Source organism: Erinaceus europaeus, chromosome 12 (genome assembly GCF_950295315.1).
Source record: "Erinaceus europaeus chromosome 12, mEriEur2.1, whole genome shotgun sequence".
Lineage (NCBI taxonomy): Eukaryota > Metazoa > Chordata > Mammalia > Eulipotyphla > Erinaceidae > Erinaceus > Erinaceus europaeus.
The window spans coordinates 85,834,121-85,858,090 of record NC_080173.1 but is presented as its reverse complement, the minus strand read 5'-3'; the positions used below and the strand labels follow the sequence as shown (position 1 = coordinate 85,858,090).

The following is a 23,970-nucleotide window of genomic DNA, read 5'->3' as shown; positions in this document are numbered from 1 at the left end:
TCTCAGTAACATTTTTCTCTCCCACCAGTTATCACTGGCATTTGTTACCTGTACAGCAACTCCACTTCTCCACTTTTTTTTCCCTCCTGTTTTTTATGCTAGAGACAAACAAGTTGAGAGGGAGAAAGAGAAAACACCTGCAGCACTGCTTCACCACTCATGAAGCTCCCCTTAAGTAGCTGGGAACCAGGGGTTTGAGCCTGGATCTTCTCCTCTAGTCATGTGTATGCTCTACCAGGTGTGGCAACACCCAACCCCGACTTTATTATTATTTTTTGTATTATCTTTATTTATTGAATATACCCAGCCAGAAATCGAGGTGGAAGGGAGAGATAGAGGAAGAGACATCTACAACACTGCTTCACGTCTTGCAGAGCTTCCCCCCCACACAGGTGGGGATGGGGGGGCTTGAACCCCAGTCTTTGCACATTGTAACATTGTAACATGTGCACCCAACCAGGTGTGCCACCACCCAACCCTTTTTTTTTTTTTTTTTTAATTAGCACTGCTCAGGTCTGGCTTATAATTATTTAGGGTATTGAACCTGGGATCTCAGAACCTTACTCCTAAGAGCCTGTTTGCATAACCATTATGCTTTCTCCCCTGCCCTCCCAACAAATATTTTTTCAAAGGGAGGGAGGGGGCAGGTAGGGCGTGTCAGGTATTTCACACACATTACCAAGACCCGTGTTCAAGTCCCTCTTTCCAACCTGCATGAGGGAAGTTTCACAAATGGTAAAGCAGTGCAATTTCTATCCCTATGAAAATCAAAAGAACAGGAAAGGGGTTGGGGATGGCTGTGAGGAGCAGTGGATTCGTTGTGCAGGCACTAGCAATAATCCTGGTGGCCAATAAATATGAGGGAAAGTTGTAATAGAAAAGAGGTAGGTTTGGGTGGTCCAGGAGGTGGCACAGTGGATTAGGCAGTGGACTCTCAAGCATGAGGTCCTGAGTTCAATCCCTGACAGCAAAGTGCCAGAGTGATGTCTGGTTTTTTACTCTCTCATTTTTCATGAATAAATATCTTTTAAAAAGTGGTCCAGGAGGTGGCATAGTGGTAAAGCTTTGGACTTTCAAGCATGAGGTCCTGAGTTTGATCCCCGGGCAGCACATGTGCCAGAGTAATGTCTGGTTCTTTCTCTTTCTTCCTATTTTTCTCATAAATAAATAAAATCTTTTTTTTTTAAAATAAAATCTTTAAAAAAAAAACTATATATATATATAAAAAAAAAAAAGCAAGGTTTGGTTCGTGTCTTCTGGATCACTTGTGAAGGGAGAGTGCCTAGAGCACAAAATCTGGGACCAACCTCTGGTCTTCACTAGGTGCCAGGAGGGCGGCTTAATGGCAGGGAATGTACCTGAATTACTACTGACTTCCTGTTTTCTTTCCCACTTTCTCTTCAGGGCGACTCTGTCAACAAACTTCCTAAGGGACCCTCAGAGAATGGGGAACTTTCTGCCCCCCTGGAGTTGGGTAGTTTGGTGAATGGGGTTTCATAAAACCTCCAGCCTGCATCCCTCCCTTCTCCATTTCGCTTGCTGCCCAACACCATGGCCCTCACAGGCCCGACCGACCTGCGCTGGAGCTGCTCTTATCTAGGGGGGAGGGGGGTGGCACAGCAGCTTGGGTCCCCGCCCAACCTCCAGGAGCTAATGGAGGGGTGTGTAACAGGGTCATACCCCCTCCCTTTTGTCCACTCTACCCCCAGGGTGAGGGGAGCCTCTCTCCTTCCCCATCAGACTGGATGTGCCTTTATCCTCTAATGCCCCAATCTCTCTCTGAACACCCCCATTCTCCACCTGTTGGTGGGGGGTGCTCCTTGACCCACCCAGATTTGACAGTTCAGGGGGTCCCTGCTATCCCTCCTCCCATCCTGTATCCCCCAATTCTGGGGCCTCATCACTGTGGAAGACGGGGGGATAGTGAGGGTCTAAGTGGGTGGGAGGCATGGGAAGGTTTTTGGAGTAGAACCAGGGGTGTGAAGGGCGGGGTGACAAGGTCCCTCAGGAGGGGGACCAACCTTGTCTGGTGGATGAGAAGGCGTATTTATTTTTCACTGTACAGTATTTAAAAAGAGAATAAAAAAATCCAAATGGCTCTCTGGTTCCCTTTTTTTTTTTTTCTCCCCCATTTGACCAGCTCTGGTGCAGTTCTGTCTGACCCCACCTGGTTCTTTAGTGATCCAAAGGATCGTCTGCTTCTGGAAATTCCCCACATTTCTAAATTCCCTCAGTCCAGGTACCCTCCAGATCTTTCCCCCTCGCCCAGGATTGCTGATATTGAGTGCTGCTGGGCCACTCCTATGCCCTGAGTCATGGCTAGGGCTAGGTAGGGCTGCTCACAGCTGTGAGTGTTGAGCCAAGGCAGGCTGCTTTAATCCGATTACTTGAGACCTGGGGCTTGGGCTGGGCCTTGGACAGTGGGAACCGAGTTCTCACAGGACAGCTTCTGGGACCCAGGTGCCTAGCCCTCATCCCTGCTCGGTCTTTGGATTCAGGCTGTCTCCCCACCCCCAGGTTCCTCATCATCCACATCTTAGTGGTTCCTTCACTTTAAAGTTTGGGGGAAAATGACCATAATTCAACAGCTAGGGAAATCTAGATTTGGGACTGGAGTTTGAAGGAGAGGGGCTGAGTCACCACCCAACCACCTGCTGGAATGACTCAGGAAACAAAAACCTGCTTACCTCTGCCGGACTTTGTTGCTCCAGGGGCAGGTCTGAGATTTGAGCAGCAGTGTTCAGTGACAGTATGTGTGTGCTACAAATTCCCTTTAGCACAGCTCTGACCCTAGAGGACTTTTTAAAACCCCTCTGCAAGGTCCCATTATGTAGAGGAAGTGACTTTAAATTGCTGTACTTAAGCAGGGAGCAACAAGATTCTAGCCTCTGGGGCTGGAAGGCCTGAAATCTGGGTCTTGGGTGGGGAGCGGGTGTGGTACCCTGAGGGATAGTGCAGGAGTGGAGGGGGGGGTTGGGTAGGAGAGGACACCTGGGTTTGCCTAAGGAGGGGAAGTTGGCTCCCTTAAGAGGCGCGGTCTGAGAGGGTGCAGGGAGGAGTCAGTCCTTAAAACCTATCTGCGTTTGGCCCTCCCGCCAGCCACAGCTACAGTCACTGAGGCCAGGTTTGTCCTGTGCCACCAAGGCTGAAGCTTCGGAACTCCTCTGAGATCAAGAGCTCCCCCGCTTACCACCTCTGCTGCCAGCGGGTAGGGTGAACAGGGCTGGGTGTGCACCTCGCAGCAACAAGGGAAGAGCACAGTCTGTCCTGTACAAGGTCCCAGCCTGCATTTTTGTGCTCCTCTAACGAAGCGTGCCAGATTGGCTGGGAGCGACTGCAAGAACTTTGAACTTGAAGATACATTCTTTCAGGACACGAATTTCTCTAAAGACTCAAGATACTGTTTTAAGGATACTGGATTTGGGGATCAGTCTTTCACTTTGGAGGGGGTGTGTGTAGGTTGCCTTCTTCCTGTGTCCCCCCCATAGCTCCATGGCACTATCTGGGCCCACACAGGACCAGGCCTGGAGCCTAGATGCTCCTGCTCTCATGGCCCCTACCTCATCTTCTGCCTTCCAGGAGCAGGAGGGCACTGGGAGCCCAGTGGGTTCCAGCGGCCTTCCTTTGGAAAAGGTGAAGCGACCCATGAATGCTTTCATGGTATGGAGCTCCGCTCAGCGCCGCCAGATGGCGCAACAGAACCCAAAGATGCACAACTCTGAGATCTCTAAGCGCCTGGGTGCACAGTGGAAGCTGCTGGGCGAGGAGGAGAAGAGGCCCTTCGTGGAGGAGGCTAAGCGGCTCCGGGCCCGGCACCTGCGAGACTATCCTGATTACAAGTACCGGCCCAGGCGCAAGACCAAGAACTCAGGCACTGGGCCAGCCCACTTTGGCCAGGGAAGCAGCGGTGTGGCTGGCGGCCGGGTCTGGGGGCCTGGGTACCTGACTACCCAGGGGAGCAGAGGCTTTGGGTACCAGCCCCCAAACTACCCCACAGCCTATCTGCCTAGCAGTTACAGGTGAGTGCTGAGGACTGGGAAAAGGAAGGAGAGGCTAGTGCTCCCCTCCTTTGTGTGGGTGAATAGCAGAGGCCCTGAACACTTAAAACAAATGACAGTGGGGGAGTATATAGGTTATTGTTGATTTTGGGGGTCCACCCCATCCCCCAGACCCAGCGATAGGAGAAGTGGGAGAGTTTCTGTGAACTGGGGTCTAGAATTTTCCTAAAGGATAATTCCATCTCAACCCAGCACTGGTTACCCCTGCAGGGTCAGAGAGGAGCTTCCTGGATGTGACCATGTTCTGGCTCCCTGGGCTTCTCATTTCCCCTCACTTCTGGCCCACTTGTGACCCGGCTTCTCTTAGGCCCCAAGGCAAGGAGAGGCCAAGCCCAACTCAGCCCCTTTCTGGCCTGCTGCCTCAGAGGAGGAAAACAGGCAGGCGGCACGCAAGCTCCTGAACTGAACTTGCCCCAACACAGCCTGTGCACCTTACTAAGCTGCCGCGAGTTCTGTTCCAAACCTGCTGTACCCAGTGCGGCCAGGACAGCCAGGGGTAGCTAGGTGGGTGACACTCTACCTCTGCCATCCTGTCCCACATGTGGGGAGCTGTGCGGCATCTCCAACCTAGGGAACCACTCTCTAATGCTGTTTCTTTCTTTGCAGTTCCCGATGTAAACCGGAGGGCCCTTCACCTTCACCAAGCTCCTTCCCTCAGAATAACCCCAGACTTCAGGGGGAGCTGCTTCCTCCATATGCCACCTACTTACCCCCAAGCTCTCCCACTCCATACAACCCACCTCTCTCAGGGGGCCCCATGCCCCTAGCTCACCTCTAACCTCCATGGACAAGGCCCTAAGCAAGAAGGGTTCTGACTTCTCTCCCAGAATGCAAATCCACTGGACCAGAGTTCAGAGGAGACCTATGGTCCTCTCGGGGAAACAGCACAATTTTTGTAAGATGAACACAGTTTTGTTTTGGTTTTTAACTAGTGAACCATGTCTCTGTGTCTTTATTGCTCCATCTATGTTACTTACCCCCCTTTACTATAGCAGGAACCAGCTCCGTCTCCACTCCCTTCCGCCTGGACCTGCCAGAGCAGGAACCTCCTCACCCCACCCTGGGGCCCTGTCTGAGTCACTCTCTGCCTGCTCCCCCATCACCCACCTAGCACTGGGGTCTAGGAAACCGTTCCAGCCAGGTACTGTTCCAGGGGTAAAGGAGCAGCCAAAACCCCCTATCCTCTTTCAAGGTCTAGGCCCTTCTCTAAGGCCAGAGGGGAAGGTGGGAGGACAGGGAAAGGGTGTGTGTCCAGAATAGCTAAGAGCTGGAAATTGGTGGTAAAGGAGGAGTCTACCAAATGTTTAATGAGTTAACAGCACATGCTGAAGAGCTACAATAGATGTTGTCTATATACCCACTCTCAATCTTAGGTTCAGGGTTCACCAACTATGCATTTCCATTAAAATCCCTGGTTCAAAATGCAATTACAGAAGAATGGGGAATGATCAGAAGTTACACCAGCTGACTGGTTCAGATGGGAAGAACCCTGCAGCTGGGTGGATGAATAGAATCCCGGGACGGACACCATTTGCTAGGTTAATCCTACTCCTTTTTCTTCCTGGGGGGAACCTTTGCATTCCAATACAAGAGAAGCTGGGTGGCAATGAGACCGTTGCAGAGGGAAGAGACCACAAAAGTTCCAGCCATGAGTGGGTCTCCAGTTTCCTGGATATGAGAAAGATGTCAGGTCACTCACTATTCAGGGTTGCTACCAAAAAAGGTTGGGGGTGGGGGAGCTTCAGTGCTCTGGGAGATCAGAATAAGGTTCTAGTGCCCCCTGCTGGCAAGAAGGTATACTGACCTGAATGGAGGTGAAGATCCGAGCAAGAGAGCCCCCAAAGAGCAGAAAGACTGTAATGGCTGAGAGCTGGCCTGTGTGTCCATTACGGTAATTAGTGGCTGCCTGGAGAAGCTAAACCAGGAGTTGAAGATTTCTTCTATTACCTATGTGTGAACTCTTCCCATGTTCCCATTACAGATTTTCCTATTCCCCCTCAGCCCACGCAGTATCAGCCACCACCACCCCGCCCCCACACGTGCCAGCCAGTCTGCCCTCCCACCATCCCTTCCCTTTCCCTCTCCCTTTCCCCAGTGCCCGTACCCTCCCCACCACCACTGCAGGCACATTGGAGGCCTGGAGCAGGGTGACTACAACAGGAGGGGTCAGCGGTGAAAGCAGCACCAGCAGGATCAGGGCATAGCAGGCTACAAAGGCGACACCTGCGGCAGGGAGAGAGACAAGGAGTCCTCATTAACCTCTGGAGTCCTGGTTTCCCCAGGCCTGAGTTCCCAGCCTGCTCCTGGGTAAAGCACCAGCACCTTTCACAGTCTGTCTTCTGTAGTGCAGGATCAGGAAACAGATGGTGACTGTCTGGAGCATCAGGAACAGGGCTTCACCCCAAGAGCTGCAGAGTCAAGAGTTAGGAGGCAGCAAGGCAGGTCTGGCAAGAGGCAGGGAAAGCCTCTGCAGTCGCGTGTGCGATTCCCTGATTACTCTATAGCCTGCATTACTCTGCCTCCCTGCTGTACTCACCCCCATTACCTCTGGGCATCCTTAGGCTGCTCACCTCCATAAATGATTGTCAGATTTCCAGAACCTCTCCTACCCTAAGCCCAGTAAAGCTGCATTTCTTCCAGGAGATGTAAAGGGCTGACCTCTTACCTGAAGGGGAAGCTGTTGGTGATGCTGTAGACCATGGTCCCAGTCAGTGCCACTAACTCCAGCATCACTGACTGGAGACTCAGCCCTTCAGCACTCTTAGCACCCAGGATTTTAAACACTTGAGGTAGTTTTACTGGAGAAAGGATGAGAAAAAAAAAAGCAGGACTAAAGGACAGCCCTCCCTTGGAAACAGAATACTAACAGCTAGGTAGTGGGCTGGGAAGCACCCCCAAGACCCACTTCTGATTAAGGCACCCTTCCAGTTCATGGTATCTTAGCATTCCACCCCCATCCCAACAGCAGAAAAAGGAAACTGACACATACCCAGAAGTGACCCAGCCACAATGCCCAGTCCCAGGCCTTTGCTGAGGAGAATCTTGAGGCAGGGAACTGAGAAGACAAAAAGGAGTAAGTAGAGAGAAAGTCTAGAAGCCAGGCTAGTACCTTCAGGAGGTAGCTCACGTCTACAGGTTTGAAGTGCTGTGGGCTTGATAAATATACACACACAAAGGAAGTTTTGGGTTGTTCCAAGTACCAGAATACTCAAACCCTTGGTTTCACCCACGGTCTCTACCAGGTGAGCTTCCTCTTTTTAAAAGAGGAGTTTTTATTTTATTTAATCAAAGACATAAATGAATATAAGGAGAGAATCAGACCAGAGCACTGCTCAGCTCTGGTTTATGGTGGTGCTGGGTATTGAACCTAGGAACTCAAAGCCTTAGGCATGAAAGTCCTTTGCATATCCATTATGCTGGCTCCCTGGCTCCAGACGAGGGATTTTTGTTTTTGTCAACAGCGTTATTGCTGGGGTTCTAAAAGCATTTTACTGTGTCATGAGAAATACATGACAGGAAAAGCCAAAGCACCACTCTGGCACATGCATCAACCAGGGTGAAAAATGAGCTTTGAGCTGGGGAGCCAGCAGAATGGATATGTGACAGACTCATGCCTGAGGCTCTGAGCTGCCAGGTTCAATTCCCAGCACCACCATAACAAACCAGAGGGACCAATGCTCTGGTTTCTCTGTATCTTTGGCGCACCTGGTTGAGTGCACATGTTAAAATGCACAAGGACCTGGGTTCGAGCCTCTCGACCCCCACCTGCAAGGGGGAAGCTTCACAAGTGGTGAAGAAGGGTTGTAGGTATCTGTCTCCCTCCCTATCTCCCCCTACCCTCTCGATTTCTGGCTGTCTCTAATAGAGATAAAAATAATTTTAAAGTGGTGGGAGGTGGCTCAGTGGTTAAGGAACTAGACTCTCAAGCATGAGGTCCTGAGTTCAGTCTCCAGCAGCACATGTACCAGAGTGACGTCTGGCTCTCTCTCTCTCTCCTCCTATCTTTCTCATTAATAAAATAATTAAAAAAAAATAATAATTTTAAAAATGAGCCTCATATAGAAGTTTATTTGCTTTTTTTCTTTAATATTTATTAATTACTTAGAGACACACAGCGGGAGAGACCTAGTTTATGGTAGTGCCAGTGATTGAACCTGGGAATGCCAAAACTCAAGCCTGATAACCCAGTGCACTCTCTCTTTCACCATCTTCCTGGTTCACCTTGCAGTGTTGTTTTCTTTTTTTATAAATTTATTTTGTTGCCCTTTTTTATTGTAGTTATTGTTGTTGTCGTCATTGTCAGGACAGAGAGAAATAGAGAGAGGAGGGGAAGACAGAGGGGGGAGAGAAAGACAGACACCTGCAGACCTGCTTCACTGCTTGTGAAGTGCCTCGGGCAAGTGGGGTGCAGGGGGCTCGAACCCACATCCTTATGCTGGTCCTTGTGTTTTGCGCCACCTGAGCTTAACCCGCTGCGCTGCCCCGACTCCTTTGTTCCTTTTATTTTCCCTTTTGTTGCCCTTCTTGTTTTTCATTGTTGTAGTTATTTTTGTTGTTGTTATTGATGCCTTTGCTGTTAGACAGAACAGAGAGAAATGGAGAGAGGAAGGGAAGACAGAGAGGGAGAAAGATAGACACCTGCAGACCTGCTTTACTACCTGTGAAGCGACTCCCCTGCAGGTGGGGAGCTGGGGGCTCGAACTGGGGTCCTTACGCCAGTCCTTGTGCTTTGGGCCACCTGCGCTTAACCCGCTGTGCTACTGCCTGACTCCCAGTGTTGTTGTCTTTAATGTTATTATTTTTTAAAGTATTTTATTTATTTATTAATGAGAAGGACAGGAGAGAGAGAAAGAACCAGACATCACTTTGGTACGTGTGCTGTTGGGGTCTGAACTCAGGACCTCTTGCCTGAGAGACCAACGTTTTATCCAAGGCGCCACCTCCCGGACCACTAATCTTATTATTTTAATGAGAAAGATAGGCATGAAGGCTTTTTGCATAACCATTATGGTATCTCTCCCCACACTTAGTTGTTTTTTTTTTTTTTTAATAATTACACTGTTAATTTTTAATTACCAGAGCATTGCTCAACTATGGTTATGCTAGCATTCAACCTGGTACTTTTGGAGCCTCAGGTAGTAAAATTTTTGGATAACCACTATAAACCCTCAGCCTCCATTTGCAGTTTCTAAGTGTGGTTATAAAACAGTTTCTGGGTGGAGGGTAGATAGCATAATGGTTATGCAAACAGACTCTCATGCCTGAGGCTCCATAGTCCCAGGTTCAATGCCCTGTACCACCATAAGCCAGAGCTGAACAGTGCTCTGGTTAAAAAATAAAAACAAACAAACAATGAAACAGTTTCTAAGAACTCGTCCAGGTTGAGGAGACAGCATTTTTTTCCCCCTTACCTGAGCACTGCTCAGCCCTGGTTTATGGGTATGCTGGGGATTGAACCTGGGAGTTCAGAGCCTAAAGCATGAAGGTCTTTTGCATAACCACTATGCAAAACTTTCCAAGCCTGAGGCACCAAAGGTCCCAGGTTCAACCCCACCACCACCACCTCACAACCAGAGTTGAGCAGTGTTCTGGGATAAATAACTATCTGAGGTGGGGAAGGTGTAGCTAGCATTAGTGGTTATGCAAAGAGCTAATGCCTGAGGCTCTAAAGTCCCAGGTTCAATTCCCCCAGCACACCATAAACCAGAGCTTAGCAGAGCACGGGTTAAAAAAATATCTAGGGAGTTAGGCGGTAGCATAGCGGGTTAAGCGCAGGTGGCAAACTACAAGAACCAGCCTAAGGATCCCGGTTCAAGCCCCTGGCTCCCCACCTGCAGGGGAGTCGCTTCACAAGTGGTGAAGCAGGTCTGCAGGTGTCTATCTTTCTCTCCCCATCTCTGTCTTCCCCTCCTCTCTCCACTTCTCTCTGTCCTATCCAACAACAACGACATCATTCATAGCTACAACAATAAAACAAGAGCAATAAAAGGGAATAAATAATAAATATTTTTTAAAAATTAAAAAAAATCTAAAAACCTGTCCACTGCTTTGAATCAGATCTCTCAATATAAAATTGAGCAATTTTAATATAAAATACAAACTTAAATATAAATTAATATCTAATTATATATATGTATAAAATCAGAATTAGAGTTCACTGATCCTTTTCCCTTCCTTTAAGCAGCTAAAGTGACCCCTCTCATAGATCTCTTCTTCACTCAGGGAAACATCTTTTTTTTAAGTTAAATCTTCCTATTTAACAGTCATTTTATTGGGTGTCTGCTTTTTAAAAAAATTTTTAAATACTTATTCTCTTTGTTGCCCTTGTTGTTTTACTGTTGTAGTTATTAATGTCACTGTTGTTGGACAGGACAGAGAGAAATCAAGAAAAGAGGGGAAGACAGAGAGGGGGAGAGAAAGACATCTGCAAATCTGCTTGACCACTTTTGAAGTGACTCCCCGGCAGGTGGGGAGCCCGAGGCTCAAACCGGGATCCTTACGATTTGTACCACCTGCGCTTAACCCACTGAGCTACCGCCCGACTCCCTCCTAACATCTTTTTATCCTTGGCCCCTATTCAGGGACTTAAACCTATTGATTTTTTAAGAGTCAGACAGACACTACAGCACAAAAGCATCTTTTAATGTGCTGGGGTCCAGGCTTAAACCTGGGTCATGCACATGGCAAAGCAGCACAATAAGTAAGCTATTTTGCCAGTCCTAAATTTAGCCATTCTTCTTCTGCCTCCAGGGTTATCTCTGGGGCTCGGTGCCTGCACTAGGAATTCACTGCTCCTGGAGGTCGCCATTTTCTCCATTTCTTGCCCTTGTTATTGTTGCCATTGTTGATGTTGTTGTATAACACAAAGAGAAATCGAGAGAGAGGCGAAGACAGAGAGGGAGAAAGACAGACACCTGCAGACCTGCTTCACCTCCCATAAAGCGACCCCCCTGCAAGTGGGGGGCCAGGGTCTCCAACCGGGTTCCTTGCTCCAGCCTTGTACTTTGCGCCATGTGCGTTTAATCAGTGGTGCTACCGCCCGGCCCCCTACTTTTTTTTTTTTTAATTAAAACTAAGTCCATTCTTTTTTAAGACTTGCTTTTATAACTTGGTCATCTTCTTTAACTTTTTTTTTTAATGTTGTAGTTATTATTGTTGTTGTTACTGATGTCGTCGTTGTTGGATAGGACAGAGAAAAATGGAGAGAGGAGGGGAAGACAGAGGGGGGAGAGAAAGACAGACACCTGCAGACCTGCTTCACCGCCTGTGAAGTGATGCCCCGGCAGGTGGGGAGCCGGGGGTTCGAACCCGGATGCTTACCCAGTTCTTGCGCTTCGCACCACCTGCGCTTAACCCGCTGCACTACCAACTCCCTCCCTTAAATTAACTTTTATTAGAGAGACCAGAGCACAGTGTACAGAACTGGGAATGGAACCTGGGACTTCAAGTCCTGAACATTCCCACTGGGGCATCTCCCATCTCCTGTAGCTTTGAGGCTTCTACAATGAGGAATTTGGCCTAGTGCTTGTCACGTTCTCGCGGACTGTGACTGCAGCCAAGTGTCCCACGAGCACAGTGGGGTTATCTTGGACTACCAGGGGCAAACTGGGTTGGACTCCCCAAGGATCTGATGTCTGAAGTGGAGTTGACTGGAGTTGTCATCAATGAAGGAGGCCAGTTTCTCCAAAATTAGGCCACTGAGCTAAAAGGAAAGCCAGGAGGTTGGCGGGGTTTATACGAGTGGCGGTGAAAGCTCGCTCTTGAATCTTTTATTTTTTTTATTATCTTTATTTTATTTATTGGATAGAGACAGTCAGAAATCGAGAGGGAAGGGGTGATAAAGAGGGAGAGACAAGACACCCGCAACACTGCTTCACCACTTGGAAAGCATTCCCCCTGCAGGTGGGGACTGGGGGCTCGAACCTGGATCTTTGTGCACCGTAGCATGTGCGCTCAACCAGGTGTGCCACCACCCAGCCCCGAATCTTTTTTTTTTTAAAACTACATTTTAAAAATAATTATTTTATTAAAGACAGAAATCAGGGGGAAGGCGGACACAAACACAACCCGCAGAGCTACTTCACCCCTCGTGAAGTTTCCCCCCTGCAAGTGTGGACTGGGGGCTTGAATTCGAGTCCCTGCTCATAGTAACTAACATGTGCAACCAGATGCGCCACTTTCTGGCCCCGCTTCGAATTTAACTTAACTTTGCTCCTGAAGAAATGGAAATTTATTAGTCTTCAGTTATCTGACTGAACTTTCCTTTGTTACTGAAATTTTGAGCCCTTTAGTTTCTGGTTGTCACTAAGCACAAACTTCACAAAGCACTTCCGTCCACCTAGCGATTCACCCGCCCCCGCGCCCAAATATGGCGTCGTCCTCCTCCTCCAGAGTGAAGCACTTCCGCCCCTCTGCGAAGTAACTTCCGTCCAACGCAGCGTGGTGGGAGTCGCCTCAGTCATTTACTTCGTAGTTCCGTCCCGCTAGGGTGCGAGGCAGCCCCAGCAGAACTTTTAAATCGGAGGCTGAATAAAACTCACCATGAAGCAAATCCCACTGGACGAACATTTGGTCGTAGCATTTTTCAGGTAAAAGAATCGGGACCAGCACCCGTTTGAGCGGCCCGGCTGCCTCCGCCGCCATAAAGCTAGCTTCCGCCAGTCTTCGGCCCACCATCGACTAGTGGTGCGCACGCGCACTGGGGCCCCGTCGCGCCGTTTCCCGCGAGTGAGCGGGCTTCGCGCTTGCGCGCTCTTGCTGGCGCCACCCTATCTTTAGTAACGCTTACGGAGACCGTATTTTGGACGCACCCTCTCCATTCGAATTCTAAAGTGTGTCAAAGCCTGACGCCTGCGCCTTTCTTTACATTCCCAGTTAAGCAGAGTGTTTCCGGGGTCTGCCTCCGTCCCGCCCACCCGGCGCCATCTTGTCTCCTCCCCGCCAACTTGACAATGTTAGAACCTGAGGGGGGAGGAGCTCGAGCCTCAAAATGGCATTGGGCGGGAACTCTGTGGCTCCCGGCCAGCCCTCCAGAGGCTCGGGGCTCCCTGGTTAGTTCAGGCCGCGGAGGATGGGTGCGCCAGCGGCTGCAGGGCCGGGACGCTGAAGCAGGAGAGGACGCGGGGGATGCCCGCCCAGCAGCCTCAAGAAGGACATACAGGGAGTTGATGTTGCAGGGGCCCCAGAGTTTCCGTCCACCCTCTGGGCTTATGTGACCATGTGCTGAGTGAGCAAGGACTTCAGCAAGGCCAGTGGACCCAGCAGCTGCCCTCTGGAAAGAGCGCCTTGGACTGTCCAGCCGGAGGAATGCCCTCTGGTACTTTTGGGACACCCACTCTTGGCCATACAGGTGGCGACGCCTCGGCAGTCACCTTGCCCGAGCTGAGCACCTGCTCTGGGTGCCACGCTACGGAGTAACCCACCCTAGGAGACTCCTCCATTCAATCTTCAGACTCCTTTTTGGGATGACTGTGGATGGTGATGGGGTTGTTGAGACCCTGCCATTTCCAGGCTGAGATCTGTGGGGAGGGTTTCCAGGTCCTGGTGACTGCTTTCTGTAGCCTCATGGGGCTCCGACAACAGTAAAGCTCTATTCTGGCTTTGGGTGATTGGGTTATGAACTACAGTGTGTAAAGGGCAGAACTGGCGTTCAGTTGAGGCTGTGATTATCTGGGAGCCCCTTTCTAGAAGCTGGATATGGCTATCCTGAGGAGTCACCCATCAACCACTTCTGGAGACATAAAAGTATAGACCAGGAAGGTGGCCCGGGCTGGAGGCCTGTTGTTCCCAGGAGCACAGAGTAATTGTGGATATCCCTGCTTCCCTGGCTGCTGAAACTTTGCAGGTCAGATAGGAGTATCCCAGGTGTAATTAGGGCTTAAATGGACTGTTTGGTAGAGCAAGTTAATCTTGTAGCTAATGAAATGAAATGACACAGCTGTGACCTCCCCACTCAGTAACTGCCTGCTTCACTTGTAATTGTGTGAGTTAGGAAGGAGCTTTGCAGGCTGGGCAGCTTCACTGGATTGGTGGGGAAGGGAAACTAGAGCCAGCCAGAGGCCACAGAAGAGGAGGAGGAAGAAAGGTGAGGCCCATTTATCGCCAGCTGTGTCATTCTTTAGAGGCTGAACCTAGGAACACATTTGGTGACACTCAGATGGTATCTCATCTCTTCTCTCTAGGAACACCTAGCTCTCTGGAACTCTGGGATGCAACCATGGGACGTACAGAAAGGCATATAACAGTAAACTTTCAGCTTTTATTCCCAGTAGGAAGGAAAGATATAAAAAGCCAAGGACAAAGGCTTCAGTAGGTTTTGCTACTCTCCAGTGGGGGTGGGAGGTTCTAATATTTATAGTGAAAATCCCCCCATCCCTCCTTATTACATTATCTCTACTTTTGTGCTTAAAGACAGAGAAGGAAGATAACCATCAGTCTATTGAAGTGTTGAAAAGTAAGGACACCCTCTGTTGCCCTGGTTGTTGCAGCCCATGCTCAGAGGGGCTGGTAAGTGGGTGGGCGTCTCTGTACGATACAGAAGGTCACAAGCACCAGGGTGAGGAGGCCAAGGAGGATCAGGCCGATGATGAGAGGCAGCCAGATGGAACGGTCACCAGGACAAGAGAAACCTGGCAGGAAAATGGCACAAGTGGGTGTCACAATGGTAGCTGAAATAAAGGTGGGAGGAGATAGAATGTGGAAGGCTCTGGGAAGTAGATGGTTGGTGAACTCATCAGCATGACTCAGAACAGCAAATACTGTGGGTTTTTTCTTTTTTTTTTTACCAGAGCACTGCTCAGCTCTGACTTATGGTGATGTGGGGGATTGAACCTGGGACTTTGGAGTTTCAGGTGTGAGAATCTCTTTGCATAACCATTAATAGGGGAGAAGGTGGGGGTCAGGCAGTAGTGCAGTGGGTTAAGTGCACGTGGCGCAAAGTGCAAGGACTGGCGTAAGGATCCTGATTAGAGACCCCAGCTCACCACCTGCGGGGGGGGGGGGGTCACTTCACAGGCAGTGAAGCAGGTCTACAGTTGTCTGTCTTTCCCCTTCTCTGTCTCCCCTCCTCTCTGTCCTATCCAATGACAACAGCAATAATAATAATGACAACAACAAGGGCAATAAAATGGCAAAAATGGCCTCCAGAAGTAGTGGATTGGTAGTGCAGGCACCAAGCCCCAGCAATAACCCTGGAGGCAAAAGAAAAAAAAAGGGGGGAGGGAGAATTGGCAGTGTCTTGTCAAGGAGGAGAGACAGCAGTTGTCCTATAGTTATGACAAACCTGAGGGACAAAGTATAGGCCTGGGATGGATGGGGGCTGAGTAGCCTCCGAGTTCTAGGAGGAGAGGACTAGGTCTTACTTGGCCCAAAGCTCCCAGTGGGGGGCAGCTCAGCAGCTTGTAGCTTCAGGTAGAGCAGGTCGAGATGAAAAGTTGGTGAAAGAGTGATGGTTGCATTTCTACAACTGAAGCTGTGACCCAGCGGAGCTTGGAGTTCTTGAAGGGATACATTATGAACTGAAAACCTCCAGCCTACGAGTGAGGAAGAGCCAGAGAGAGTGTCGGCCCCATATCTCTCCAGTTTGAGGAGATCTTTAGAGGCCAGACATTAGTACAGGAAAAGGAAGATAACTTACGTGCTGCCTGGGGGAAGGACACGTTGTACTCCACATCCATATAGTTCATGTAGACAACGCCCGGCAGTGGCTCCTGGGGAAGTGTGCAGGAAAGTTTCTGAATGGCAGAGAGTGGCCGCCATGTCCAGAGGAGAGGAGAGAGCAGGCACTCAGTAAGGGCAGGGTGCTTAGAGAATGAAAGATGTGTGAAGTTACCTGCTTGAATCCAAAGCTGAGTTGTCCATAGGGAAATGAGAGAAGTAATTGAGGGTGGATGCCTTCACAGGCCCCTTGGGCCTTGGTTTTGTTGGGATTCAGTACAGACACACCCCACATCTGCGGAAGTTAAAAGTCAAATCACAAGACAACACAGTTGTGCCATTTGAAGTTCCCTGTTCCCTTCATCCCCACCCCCACACCTTCCTTTGCTTATGGGAAATATTCCATTCCCCCCCCCCCCCACAAACATCCTGCCAACCCCCATTTCTTTCCTTACTGCTCAGTGTTACCTCTCCTCCACCCTGAATTGGATACAGAATTCGAAACTTAATCTGGGCTTGGAGTCGGACACAGGGCTGGGAACCATTAGTCCACAGGTAGTCTCCTATAGCCTCCTTGGAGCCTGGGCTGGGACTTGGAGAGGGTGGTGGTGGTCCTGGGTGGGGAGAACTGGTACTGAATCCTGAGCTGGTGGCAGTGCTGTTATCTGTTGTTGGATGAACTGTGGTATTTCCATGACTGGTGGTGGTAGCAGGATTGTGAGTAGCAGTTGTGGGCTCATGGCTGGTGGTGTGAGTAGCAGTTGTGGGTTCATGGCTGGTGGTGTGAGTAGCAGTTGTGGGTTCATGGTTGGTGGTATGAGTAGCAGTTGTGGGTTCATGGCTGGTGGTGGTTCTGTGTCTCTTGGTAGTGCTGTGGATGGTTGTCCCAGGGCTGCTTGTGCTTCCCGTAGCTGTAGGTGTCACCGTGAAGGATGGTAGCAGAGTAGCTGATTTCTTGTGAGGACAGTCATTCTCTGTCTCCTGGGCTTTTTAGCAGATTAAAAAAATCTAGTTTGTAACCCAAAGGAGACAGGCTCCTTCTCAAGACTCCCTCCCTCCAGCCTCTCCTTACCTGCTAGTGGCCCCAGCAAAGCCCCCAAGAAAAGCACAGTCAACCTCATAGCAGAACGACCTCACCCAGAGTCCAGATAAATTGTGTTGTTAATCCTGCGTCCAGTCTTCTTTTGGAAGAGGAAATGAAAATATTTCACTTCCTTTAACTGAGATAATCCCACCCCCAATCTGACTCAGACACCTCATCTCCATCCACCAATTTTTAGTCATCTGGATTTTGTAATTACCCCAGGCTTTACCCAAGTGGGAGTAGCCTGGATTAAGAGCATTTCAAGTATTGGTGGGGTGTTGTGTGTAAAAAACCATTTTCTCTAATAACTAGTAAAAAATAAGTAGGGAGGTGTCAATGAAGTGTGGTACTTGTTAAATCCCAAAATATCAATCCTTGCCATTGTCATGTACTTATGTTCTCTTGTTCTAACCCTCAGAAAACTTTCACTGCTTTTTACATGAAATTAAGGTTAGGTATTTGATGCTTTCATCAGTGGAATTATTACATTAGGTGGAAGCTTAAACCCAATTGATTCTCACATGACATGCCCAATTAGGTGGTCCCACCACTTTTTGCTTTCAGGGTTATTGCTGAGGCTTGCAGTGCTCCTGCCCATTTTTACTGGGCAGGACAGAAGTTAAAGAGGGGGAAGACACCTGCTTTGCTGTCTATGAAGCGTAGGGGCTGGGAGCTCAAACCTGGATTCTTATATTTAGTATTATGTACATTTAACTGGGTGAGCCACACTGCCTACCCCAGTCATCAGGCTTTATAGACATGTCACATGGAAATAGACCAACTGCAGTAGTCACTCCTAAAGGACCCAAACTGCCAAGTTATTCAGAGAAACAGTTGAGAAATAGCCTTAAGTCCAGTATTGAGTAAAACACACCCCAGTCCCTCTCCCACTTCCTCTAAGACATGTGAGGGTTTAGGCTCTATAGGTCATGCATACTACTGCTTACACACCACTTTCTGATATTCTTTGGTAATGACAAATGCTAACTCAAGGGGGAGCAGACTTGTAATAGCAGGTGGGAGGGGAGGAGAGGGAACAAATGAGAAGCCCAAACAGGCAGTTTCCAAGTAATTTTTATTCAGAATTTGTTTTGTTTCCTGAATCAATAAATACTATACAAAACAATGTAAAAATGGCTACCATTTTTCTCCCCTGCTCCCCCCCCACCTGGGTACAGTCCCCTGGGCCACCTAAGGGTTTTCCCTCCAGATTTGGTCCAGCAAATGAGGTTGAGTGACATTATATAGCCACACATTTTCAGAGGAATTCAGCTGGGGTGGGAGAGCCTCTGGTTAGGTTAGGGAAGTGGATTAGTGTTTTTGGGAGGAGACGGCGCCTGGGGCAAGAGCCTACCCCAAAGAAAAGGGTGTCTAAAATGTTCACGGTTTCCTTCTTTGCCTCAAAAAGTGACATTTATTCAAAGAAAAAAAAAAGGAAAAAAATGACAAGATGTCCATCCCTTGGCTCCCTTCCCTCCCCCCTCCTGCTCCTTCTGAGCCCCTCAAGGTTTGGACCCTGGCTGGAGCTAGGTAGCAGGACAGCCCCTCTTAGATGAGGTCAGCAACATTGAGAGGCATCTCCTCGATGGAGGTGTTGTAGAAGGTCTCAATGTCTCGAAGAGTCCTCTTGTCTTCTTCTGTCACCATATTGATAGCCACTCCCTTACGGCCAAAACGTCCACCACGACCGATTCTAGAAAACAATGCATCAAGTGAATTTAAGAATATGGGCAAAAACTAGAAGTTACAGTTCAGGGAGGGATTGGGAATGATGAATATTACAGATCCCACTGACCTGTGAATGTAGTTTTCCCTGTTGGTGGGAAGATCATAGTTGATGACTAAAGAAACCTGCTGCACATCAATGCCTCGGGCCTATGGTGATAAAAATGGAAGATGTCAGCATGTAACAGAAGCAACTACCCCCAGAAAGGACAAATAAACATGTTGGCAGCCAAAGGAAGGAAAAGCAGCAGCCTCTCTTCTCCGGAGTCCTGAAGCATGCCAGATTTTATTATTCCAAGTTGCTACTTTCCTGAAGAGGGGCACCAATAGCCCCTTGGAAGAGGGAATCAGCTTGGGTTCTCCCTTCCTAGTGTTACCCAAGTTCCCAACTCACCAACAAATCAGTGGTGATCAATACTCGGCTAGAGCCAGAGCGGAACTCCCTCATGATCACATCTCTTTCCTTTTGGTCCATGTCCCCATGCTAGAAGAGAACGACAGGATATAAGATGGGCAGGCATGTGGGTTCTGAGAACTGGGTCAGATGGAGATGCTGCCACATACTGCTAATAACAAGGTGGGAAATTCACCATGGCAGAGACAGTGAAGTCTCGGGCGTGCATCTTCTCAGTTAGCCAATCAACCTTCCTTCGGGTGTTGATAAAGATCACGGCCTGTGTGATGGTCAAGGTTTCGTACAAGTCACAGAGTGTGTCAAGCTTCCACTCCTGGAGGTGGGAAATTTGAAGTCAAGTCAGGGGTAACACCCAAGAACCCGCCAGTAGAGCCGCCTCCTGCACTGGGCCCCACCTCTCGTTCCACATTGATGTAGAATTGGCGGATACCCTCCAGAGTCAGCTCTTCTTTCTTGACCAGAATCCGAATGGGGTCCCTCATGAACTTCTTGGTCACCTCAAGCACGTCAGAAGGCATGGTAGCTGACAGCAACACCACCTAACAGAAAGATCCATTCAAGGTAGGATAGGAAATATCTCCTTCAATCACACTTAAAAGCCTGGGAGGTAACACAGCAGGCTGGGGCTCATAAAGAATGCCCTGTGTTTGATACCTGGGCCTCAAATGTGCTAGAACAATGCTTTAGCATCACCTCATGCTGATATCCCTGGTCCTATCAAATAACAGGGGAAGGGAGGAAAAATGGTCACAGGAAGCAGTGCTGGCTTGAAGCCCCACTGACAGCTCTGGTGGCAATGAAAAAAATTTCTTTGCATGTAAAAACATTGCAGTGGTAACTATTATAAATAGAATTCATGGGATTGAGAGTAAAAGCTTTAAATAGCAAAAATAACTCTTTACCTGGTATTCTATCACACCAACGGAATCCAAAGTTATTAAATCTACCACACAAGTAAAAACCTAAAATGTCTCACCTGGGTATTGCTATTGAGCTTCTGGAATATGTCATAAATCTGGTCCTTGAATCCTCGGCTTAACATTTCATCAGCTTCATCCAACACGAACATCTTGATGTATTTGGGAGCTAGCAAGAATGCCAATGGGCTATTAATTAGGGGAATGTGAAATACAGCCAACAAAGAAAGGATAACTAGTCTGCGCTCAGAACACAAAGACTGATCCTTTGCCTGGGGCCCCATGCTAAACACCAGGAAGTAGAACACCACCTGGGCTTAGACCTCAGGAAGCCTGGCTCAGATGACACGCATGGTGTTCATCACAGAGCAGCTCTTTATTACTTCTCACTGAAAGCAAGACGGGAAAAGTCGGAATGACTGAGAAAGCATGCAGAGAACAGAGATACTCACACAAGTATCTACGGTTAAGCATATCAAATACACGGCCTGGAGTACCGACGATGATATGAGGAGCTTCCATCTGCAATTTCTGCACTTCTGCACGGACATTGGTACCACCAATGCAGGCATGGCAGGAAGCACCCATGTAATCTCCTAATGCCATGACCACCTTCTGTATCTGAACTCAGAGAAAGGTAAATGCTCTTAACAGCTAGCACTGTGAAGACCCAATTTAAAATGCTTTAAGTATATACTTGCAAATAAAATACCACTATTACTAAATTCAGTTTTCATATGAAAAGCAGATTTTAAGATCCCTACTTCCTCTATCCAGAAACCTGTGTACCTGTAGTGCATGGGTTTAGAGGTTCAATCTCGTTCCGCATAACTCCCATAACCCAATCTCCATATCCCATCCCCTCCCGATAGCCTTCCTATTCTCTATCTCTCTGGGAGTATGGATCCGGGGTCGTTGTGGATAGAGGTTCAATCTCTATCTGTCCTGAGAATAAGTTTCATGGGAAAAGTAGCTAATAGCTCAACTAGTACATTAGATTTGAGTTGTTGGGATTGCCAATTTTATTAAAGGAAAAAATAAGTATATGGCACATATAATGCTGGGGCCTGAACTGAATCCAACCCAAGGCCCGATATCCTAAATTCTATCTTTCTTTAAGTGACAGGTATGTAATACATATTACTGGTAAGTGCCAGAAACCATCCAATATAGCTCACTTATCAAATTAGACAACCCAGCTTTCTCAATGCCAATTGTGACCCACCTGGCCTCACAGCAACCCAACTGTACAAAGGACATTTATCATTATACTCCTGCCAAAAAGCAAGCTTCCATACTTTTCAGTCACTACACTTTACAGGGTATTTATAAGACCGAGAAAGAGCACATTCACTTATGTGCCCTAGGCATGAAACAGCTCTGGCCACTGATCCAGGCATCAAGCTAGGATGAACAAAGGACTGTCTGCTCTGCCCCTGACTGATAGAAGACAACACCACCAGTGAGGTGTCTCTTTGCCCAGTGCCGGGGGTTTGTTTATACAACAGTCAAACTTGTCCAACCTGCCAGTTTCCACCCAGCCTTCCCACTTGACTCAGGAAATGATGCTTGTTATATCTGGGGAAGACATAATTAACATTGTGGATATCTGGTTCTCATTGCTAACCGCAACCCCTCCTCCCCCCCCTCCAGCTCTTGCAAGATGGTATGGTTGGGGAACAGTCTAATCATTTACAAATCTAGAAGCCCCACTCACCTGTTGAGCCAATTCTCTTGTGGGTGCTAGCACCAAGGCCTGGGTGGCCTTTAAGTCCAATTCTATCTGCTGCAGAATTGATATGGCAAAAGTAGCTGTTTTCCCAGTCCCAGATTGGGCTTGAGCGATCACATCGTAACCTAAACAGAGAAATTTGATGTTGCAGAGGGCAGATTTTAACAATAGCAAATAGTAATATAAAACCAAACTTTTCACCGGCAGATTATCACAGTGGTAACAAATGACTTATACTTGAGGCCCCCACCTACCAATAGTTGGAATAAAAGTGCTATACTCTAAATAGAGACAATAAAAGGAACCCTGACCAGTAACATATATCCAAAGCACGAACCAGAAATGGACAAATGCCTAAAGCCAAGGTGGGATAAATAAAGGATTACTTTATATCTATCTAGCTGATACGAGATGGACACCACCAGGTAGATGCCACCACCTACGATGTTAGTCCAAAATCTGTTTTGGGGTTGAGGAATCAATCTCACCCTTGATACAAGGAAGAATGGCTCGCTGCTGGATGGCAGACGGCTTCTCAAAACCATAGGCATAGATACCACGGAGAAGGGATTCAGAGAGATTCATATCATCAAAGCTGTCCACAATCTCATTCCAGTTACTCTGTTAGGATGCAAAGAAATCAATAACGTTAAAATTCTTAATGTCTACCCCTCCAGGCATGCTAGTTGGTCAGGGAACCTATCATGAGTCAGTCACTTGTAAAATTTTCTCCTTTACACTAAGCCTACATTCTGACTTTAATAGCTTGAGGATTAGACAACTCTCAGCAAGTAGCACAATTGTGACAGGGGTCTAATCTTACCTCGATGACACCTTCGGGCTCCATCCCATCGGGGCCATTGTCTCTGGATCTGTTGATTCAAAAGGAGCATGTTGAGGTACATTATAAATTCTGACAGTCTGTTTCTTCCCATCAGCAGCCTATCTTGCATGCCATCGGACTTTACTAGTGACCGAATTTCCTTCAGTGCCCCTACAAAATAGTTATTTCGACCCATCGGGCCGCGGCTCTTGTGCGGGCGCCCTTGAGACTACGCCCAAATCGCGTGAAGGCTCGGGGGCTGAAGCCAGTTCTTTCGGCGGCGGGGACCAACCAGGCCCACGTGTCCGAAGCCAGGCCGCTGAGCCCTCGCGCTCGCACCTCCCACCACGGCCCAGTGCGCCGGAAGTCCCGCCCCTCACCTCCGGGAACCGAGGGTAGGACATCCCCTTCCCCCACGTCATTCCGCCAGCGCCCTCCCCCACCCCTCAAGCCGACCCCCCTCCCCCGATGCCCGGATGTGGGAGGCCGCGGGCGGTGGCGGCCTCGCGCACAATGAGCCCCAGCCGAGCGAGCTGAGGAGATTGCACAACACTTATACAAGGGGAGCGCACTGGGGGAGGGGAGCACCCCAGACCGCCATGTGCTCGCTCCCTCGACCACCCGGCCAGTCTCCCCCGCTTTATGGGACAATCCACATGCCGTCCGCCCCCACCGCGAAATGGCGTCATCCCCCCCTACCTCAGGCCGCTCACCCCCGAAGTAAAGTGGACCCTGCCATCCGCAGCTTGCCAACTGACCGGCTTGTGCGGCAAAATGGACCTGCCCGCCCGCCGCCGCCGCCGGGACGGCTCCCGGTGTCTCACGCGGCCGCTGCTCGGGGTTAGGCTCAGCCCCCGGCCGTCACAAAAGGCAGCAGACCGCGCCGCCGGCCGCTTCTCCCCCGACCCGTAGGCCAACGCGACGGAGCGACGGGGTCGGGGGACGAGGCACCCCCGCCCCCGGCGTGTGGTACCGCCAGAACCCTCCGAATGCGGGGCGCGCTCGACCCTCCCTCCGCCGGAGAAAAGCGGGCCTGCAGGCCCTCGGCCATGCTGTCGCGGCCGCCACTACCTTCACGTCCCGAGCGAGTTCGCGACCTCGTCTCGCCACTCAGCTGGGGCTCCGCGCCCCGCGTCGGATCGCGGCCCGACGAGCCTCGCAAGCTAGGCCCCGACCGCCGGGCTGTCCTTGCCTCCTGCCTAGGCCCCGGCGACAGAACCGGCCGCGGATCTGTCCCCCACTCGCCCAGGACGGCTGCTCCCGCCTGGCTCTCCCCTCAACCCTCGTAGGCCTACAGCCCCGGGCCTCAGCTGCCGCCGGCAGGGCTCCCAGAGGGGAGCGGAAGGGTAAGTACCCCCAACCTCTTCCATTGCCTTTCTTACCGGGAATCCTGACTCGCAGACATGTTCCTTAGAAACTAGGGCGGAGTGCCCGCCTATCGACAACTTATAGGGCGCCCGACCCCGCCCCAGCCATCGCATTGGCTTGGCCGTCTCGGCCCCGCCTGCCGGCGCTGGGCAACTCGGCGTGACGTTAGTTCGTCGGCGCTCCGGCACACAGC

The 23,970-nt window shown here is 49.6% G+C and overlaps 5 protein-coding genes and 4 non-coding genes across 12 annotated transcripts in view; 2 read left to right on the top strand and 7 right to left on the bottom strand.

The window, feature by feature from the left end:
* FXR2 (FMR1 autosomal homolog 2) overlaps positions 1-2,098 on the top strand; it is a 32,743-nt gene extending 30,645 nt beyond the window's left edge. For all 3 annotated transcript variants that reach the window (XM_060204313.1, XM_007522206.2, XM_060204314.1), the window contains one exon: positions 1,405-2,098. In XM_060204313.1, the coding sequence (XP_060060296.1) occupies positions 1,405-1,500 (96 nt within the window). In that variant the 3' untranslated portion in view covers positions 1,501-2,098. The remainder of the gene's footprint in view (positions 1-1,404) is intronic.
* A 984-nt stretch (positions 2,099-3,082) lies between these two features.
* On the top strand, positions 3,083-4,994 carry SOX15 (SRY-box transcription factor 15). 2 transcript variants are annotated; one of them, XM_060204316.1, is made up of 2 exons: positions 3,083-4,019; positions 4,366-4,576. In XM_060204316.1, exons 1-2 carry the CDS (start codon positions 3,493-3,495, stop codon positions 4,457-4,459), a joined length of 621 nt encoding a protein of 206 aa, XP_060060299.1. In that variant the 5' UTR covers positions 3,083-3,492; the 3' UTR covers positions 4,460-4,576. The 2 variants fall into 2 exon arrangements, with proteins under 2 accessions (XP_060060299.1, XP_007522235.1); XM_007522173.3 differs by lacking the exon at positions 4,366-4,576 and adding an exon at positions 4,665-4,994 and having other exon boundaries at positions 3,089-4,019.
* Positions 4,995-5,339: 345 nt separating this feature from the next.
* On the bottom strand, positions 5,340-13,006 carry MPDU1 (mannose-P-dolichol utilization defect 1). Its single transcript, XM_007522183.3, has 7 exons — positions 12,599-13,006; positions 7,048-7,113; positions 6,724-6,856; positions 6,381-6,466; positions 6,163-6,281; positions 5,863-5,973; positions 5,340-5,726 (listed from the first exon to the last, which is right to left on the bottom strand). The coding sequence occupies exons 1-7, from the start codon at positions 12,732-12,734 to the stop codon at positions 5,604-5,606; spliced, it is 774 nt and encodes a 257-aa protein (XP_007522245.2). The 5' UTR covers positions 12,735-13,006; the 3' UTR covers positions 5,340-5,603.
* A 1,290-nt stretch (positions 13,007-14,296) lies between these two features.
* Positions 14,297-16,933, bottom strand: CD68 (CD68 molecule). The gene is made up of 6 exons (XM_007522155.3): positions 16,786-16,933; positions 16,182-16,699; positions 15,889-16,008; positions 15,694-15,766; positions 15,419-15,589; positions 14,297-14,686 (listed from the first exon to the last, which is right to left on the bottom strand). Exons 1-6 carry the CDS (start codon positions 16,832-16,834, stop codon positions 14,553-14,555), a joined length of 1,065 nt encoding a protein of 354 aa, XP_007522217.1. The 5' UTR covers positions 16,835-16,933; the 3' UTR covers positions 14,297-14,552.
* A 920-nt stretch (positions 16,934-17,853) lies between these two features.
* Positions 17,854-23,891, bottom strand: EIF4A1 (eukaryotic translation initiation factor 4A1). Its single transcript, XM_007522130.2, has 11 exons — positions 23,792-23,891; positions 22,410-22,458; positions 22,075-22,207; positions 21,572-21,711; positions 20,307-20,475; positions 19,914-20,023; positions 19,333-19,476; positions 19,113-19,250; positions 18,917-19,006; positions 18,593-18,672; positions 17,854-18,490 (listed from the first exon to the last, which is right to left on the bottom strand). Exons 1-11 carry the CDS (start codon positions 23,812-23,814, stop codon positions 18,346-18,348), a joined length of 1,221 nt encoding a protein of 406 aa, XP_007522192.1. The 5' UTR covers positions 23,815-23,891; the 3' UTR covers positions 17,854-18,345.
* On the bottom strand, positions 18,740-18,880 carry LOC132542300 (small nucleolar RNA SNORA67). Its single transcript, XR_009553391.1, has one exon. It is a non-coding gene; the product is annotated as a small nucleolar RNA SNORA67 (small nucleolar RNA).
* On the bottom strand, positions 20,099-20,224 carry LOC132542363 (small nucleolar RNA SNORD10). Its single transcript, XR_009553441.1, has one exon. It is a non-coding gene; the product is annotated as a small nucleolar RNA SNORD10 (small nucleolar RNA).
* On the bottom strand, positions 21,209-21,348 carry LOC132542331 (small nucleolar RNA SNORA48). Its single transcript, XR_009553419.1, has one exon. It is a non-coding gene; the product is annotated as a small nucleolar RNA SNORA48 (small nucleolar RNA).
* Positions 21,903-22,042, bottom strand: LOC132542332 (small nucleolar RNA SNORA48). Its single transcript, XR_009553420.1, has one exon. It is a non-coding gene; the product is annotated as a small nucleolar RNA SNORA48 (small nucleolar RNA).
* Positions 23,892-23,970: the final 79 nt, after the last annotated feature.

Coding starts and splice junctions, on each gene's coding strand:
- SOX15 (XM_007522173.3), top strand. CDS start 3,493: ATGGCACTATCTGGGCCCACACAGGACCAGGCCTGGAGCCTAGATGCT. Junction 4,020..4,664: donor TATCTGCCTAGCAGTTACAG/GTGAGTGCTGAG, acceptor CTTTCTTTGCAG/TTCCCGATGTAAACCGGAGG.
- MPDU1 (XM_007522183.3), bottom strand. CDS start 12,734: ATGGTGGGCCGAAGACTGGCGGAAGCTAGCTTTATGGCGGCGGAGGCA. Junction 6,857..7,047: donor TGTGGCTGGGTCACTTCTGG/GTATGTGTCAGT, acceptor TCCTTTCTCCAG/TAAAACTACCTCAAGTGTTT. Junction 6,282..6,380: donor CAGAAGACAGACTGTGAAAG/GTGCTGGTGCTT, acceptor TCCCTGCCGCAG/GTGTCGCCTTTGTAGCCTGC.
- CD68 (XM_007522155.3), bottom strand. CDS start 16,834: ATGAGGTTGACTGTGCTTTTCTTGGGGGCTTTGCTGGGGCCACTAGCA. Junction 16,009..16,181: donor CAATTCAGGGTGGAGGAGAG/GTAACACTGAGC, acceptor TAACTTCCGCAG/ATGTGGGGTGTGTCTGTACT. Junction 15,590..15,693: donor GTCCTTCCCCCAGGCAGCAC/GTAAGTTATCTT, acceptor CCTCACTCGTAG/GCTGGAGGTTTTCAGTTCAT.
- EIF4A1 (XM_007522130.2), bottom strand. CDS start 23,814: ATGTCTGCGAGTCAGGATTCCCG. Junction 20,476..21,571: donor CAAGAGAATTGGCTCAACAG/GTGAGTGGGGCT, acceptor CTCTGAGTTCAG/ATACAGAAGGTGGTCATGGC. Junction 19,477..19,913: donor AGCTCAATAGCAATACCCAG/GTGAGACATTTT, acceptor TCTTTCTGTTAG/GTGGTGTTGCTGTCAGCTAC.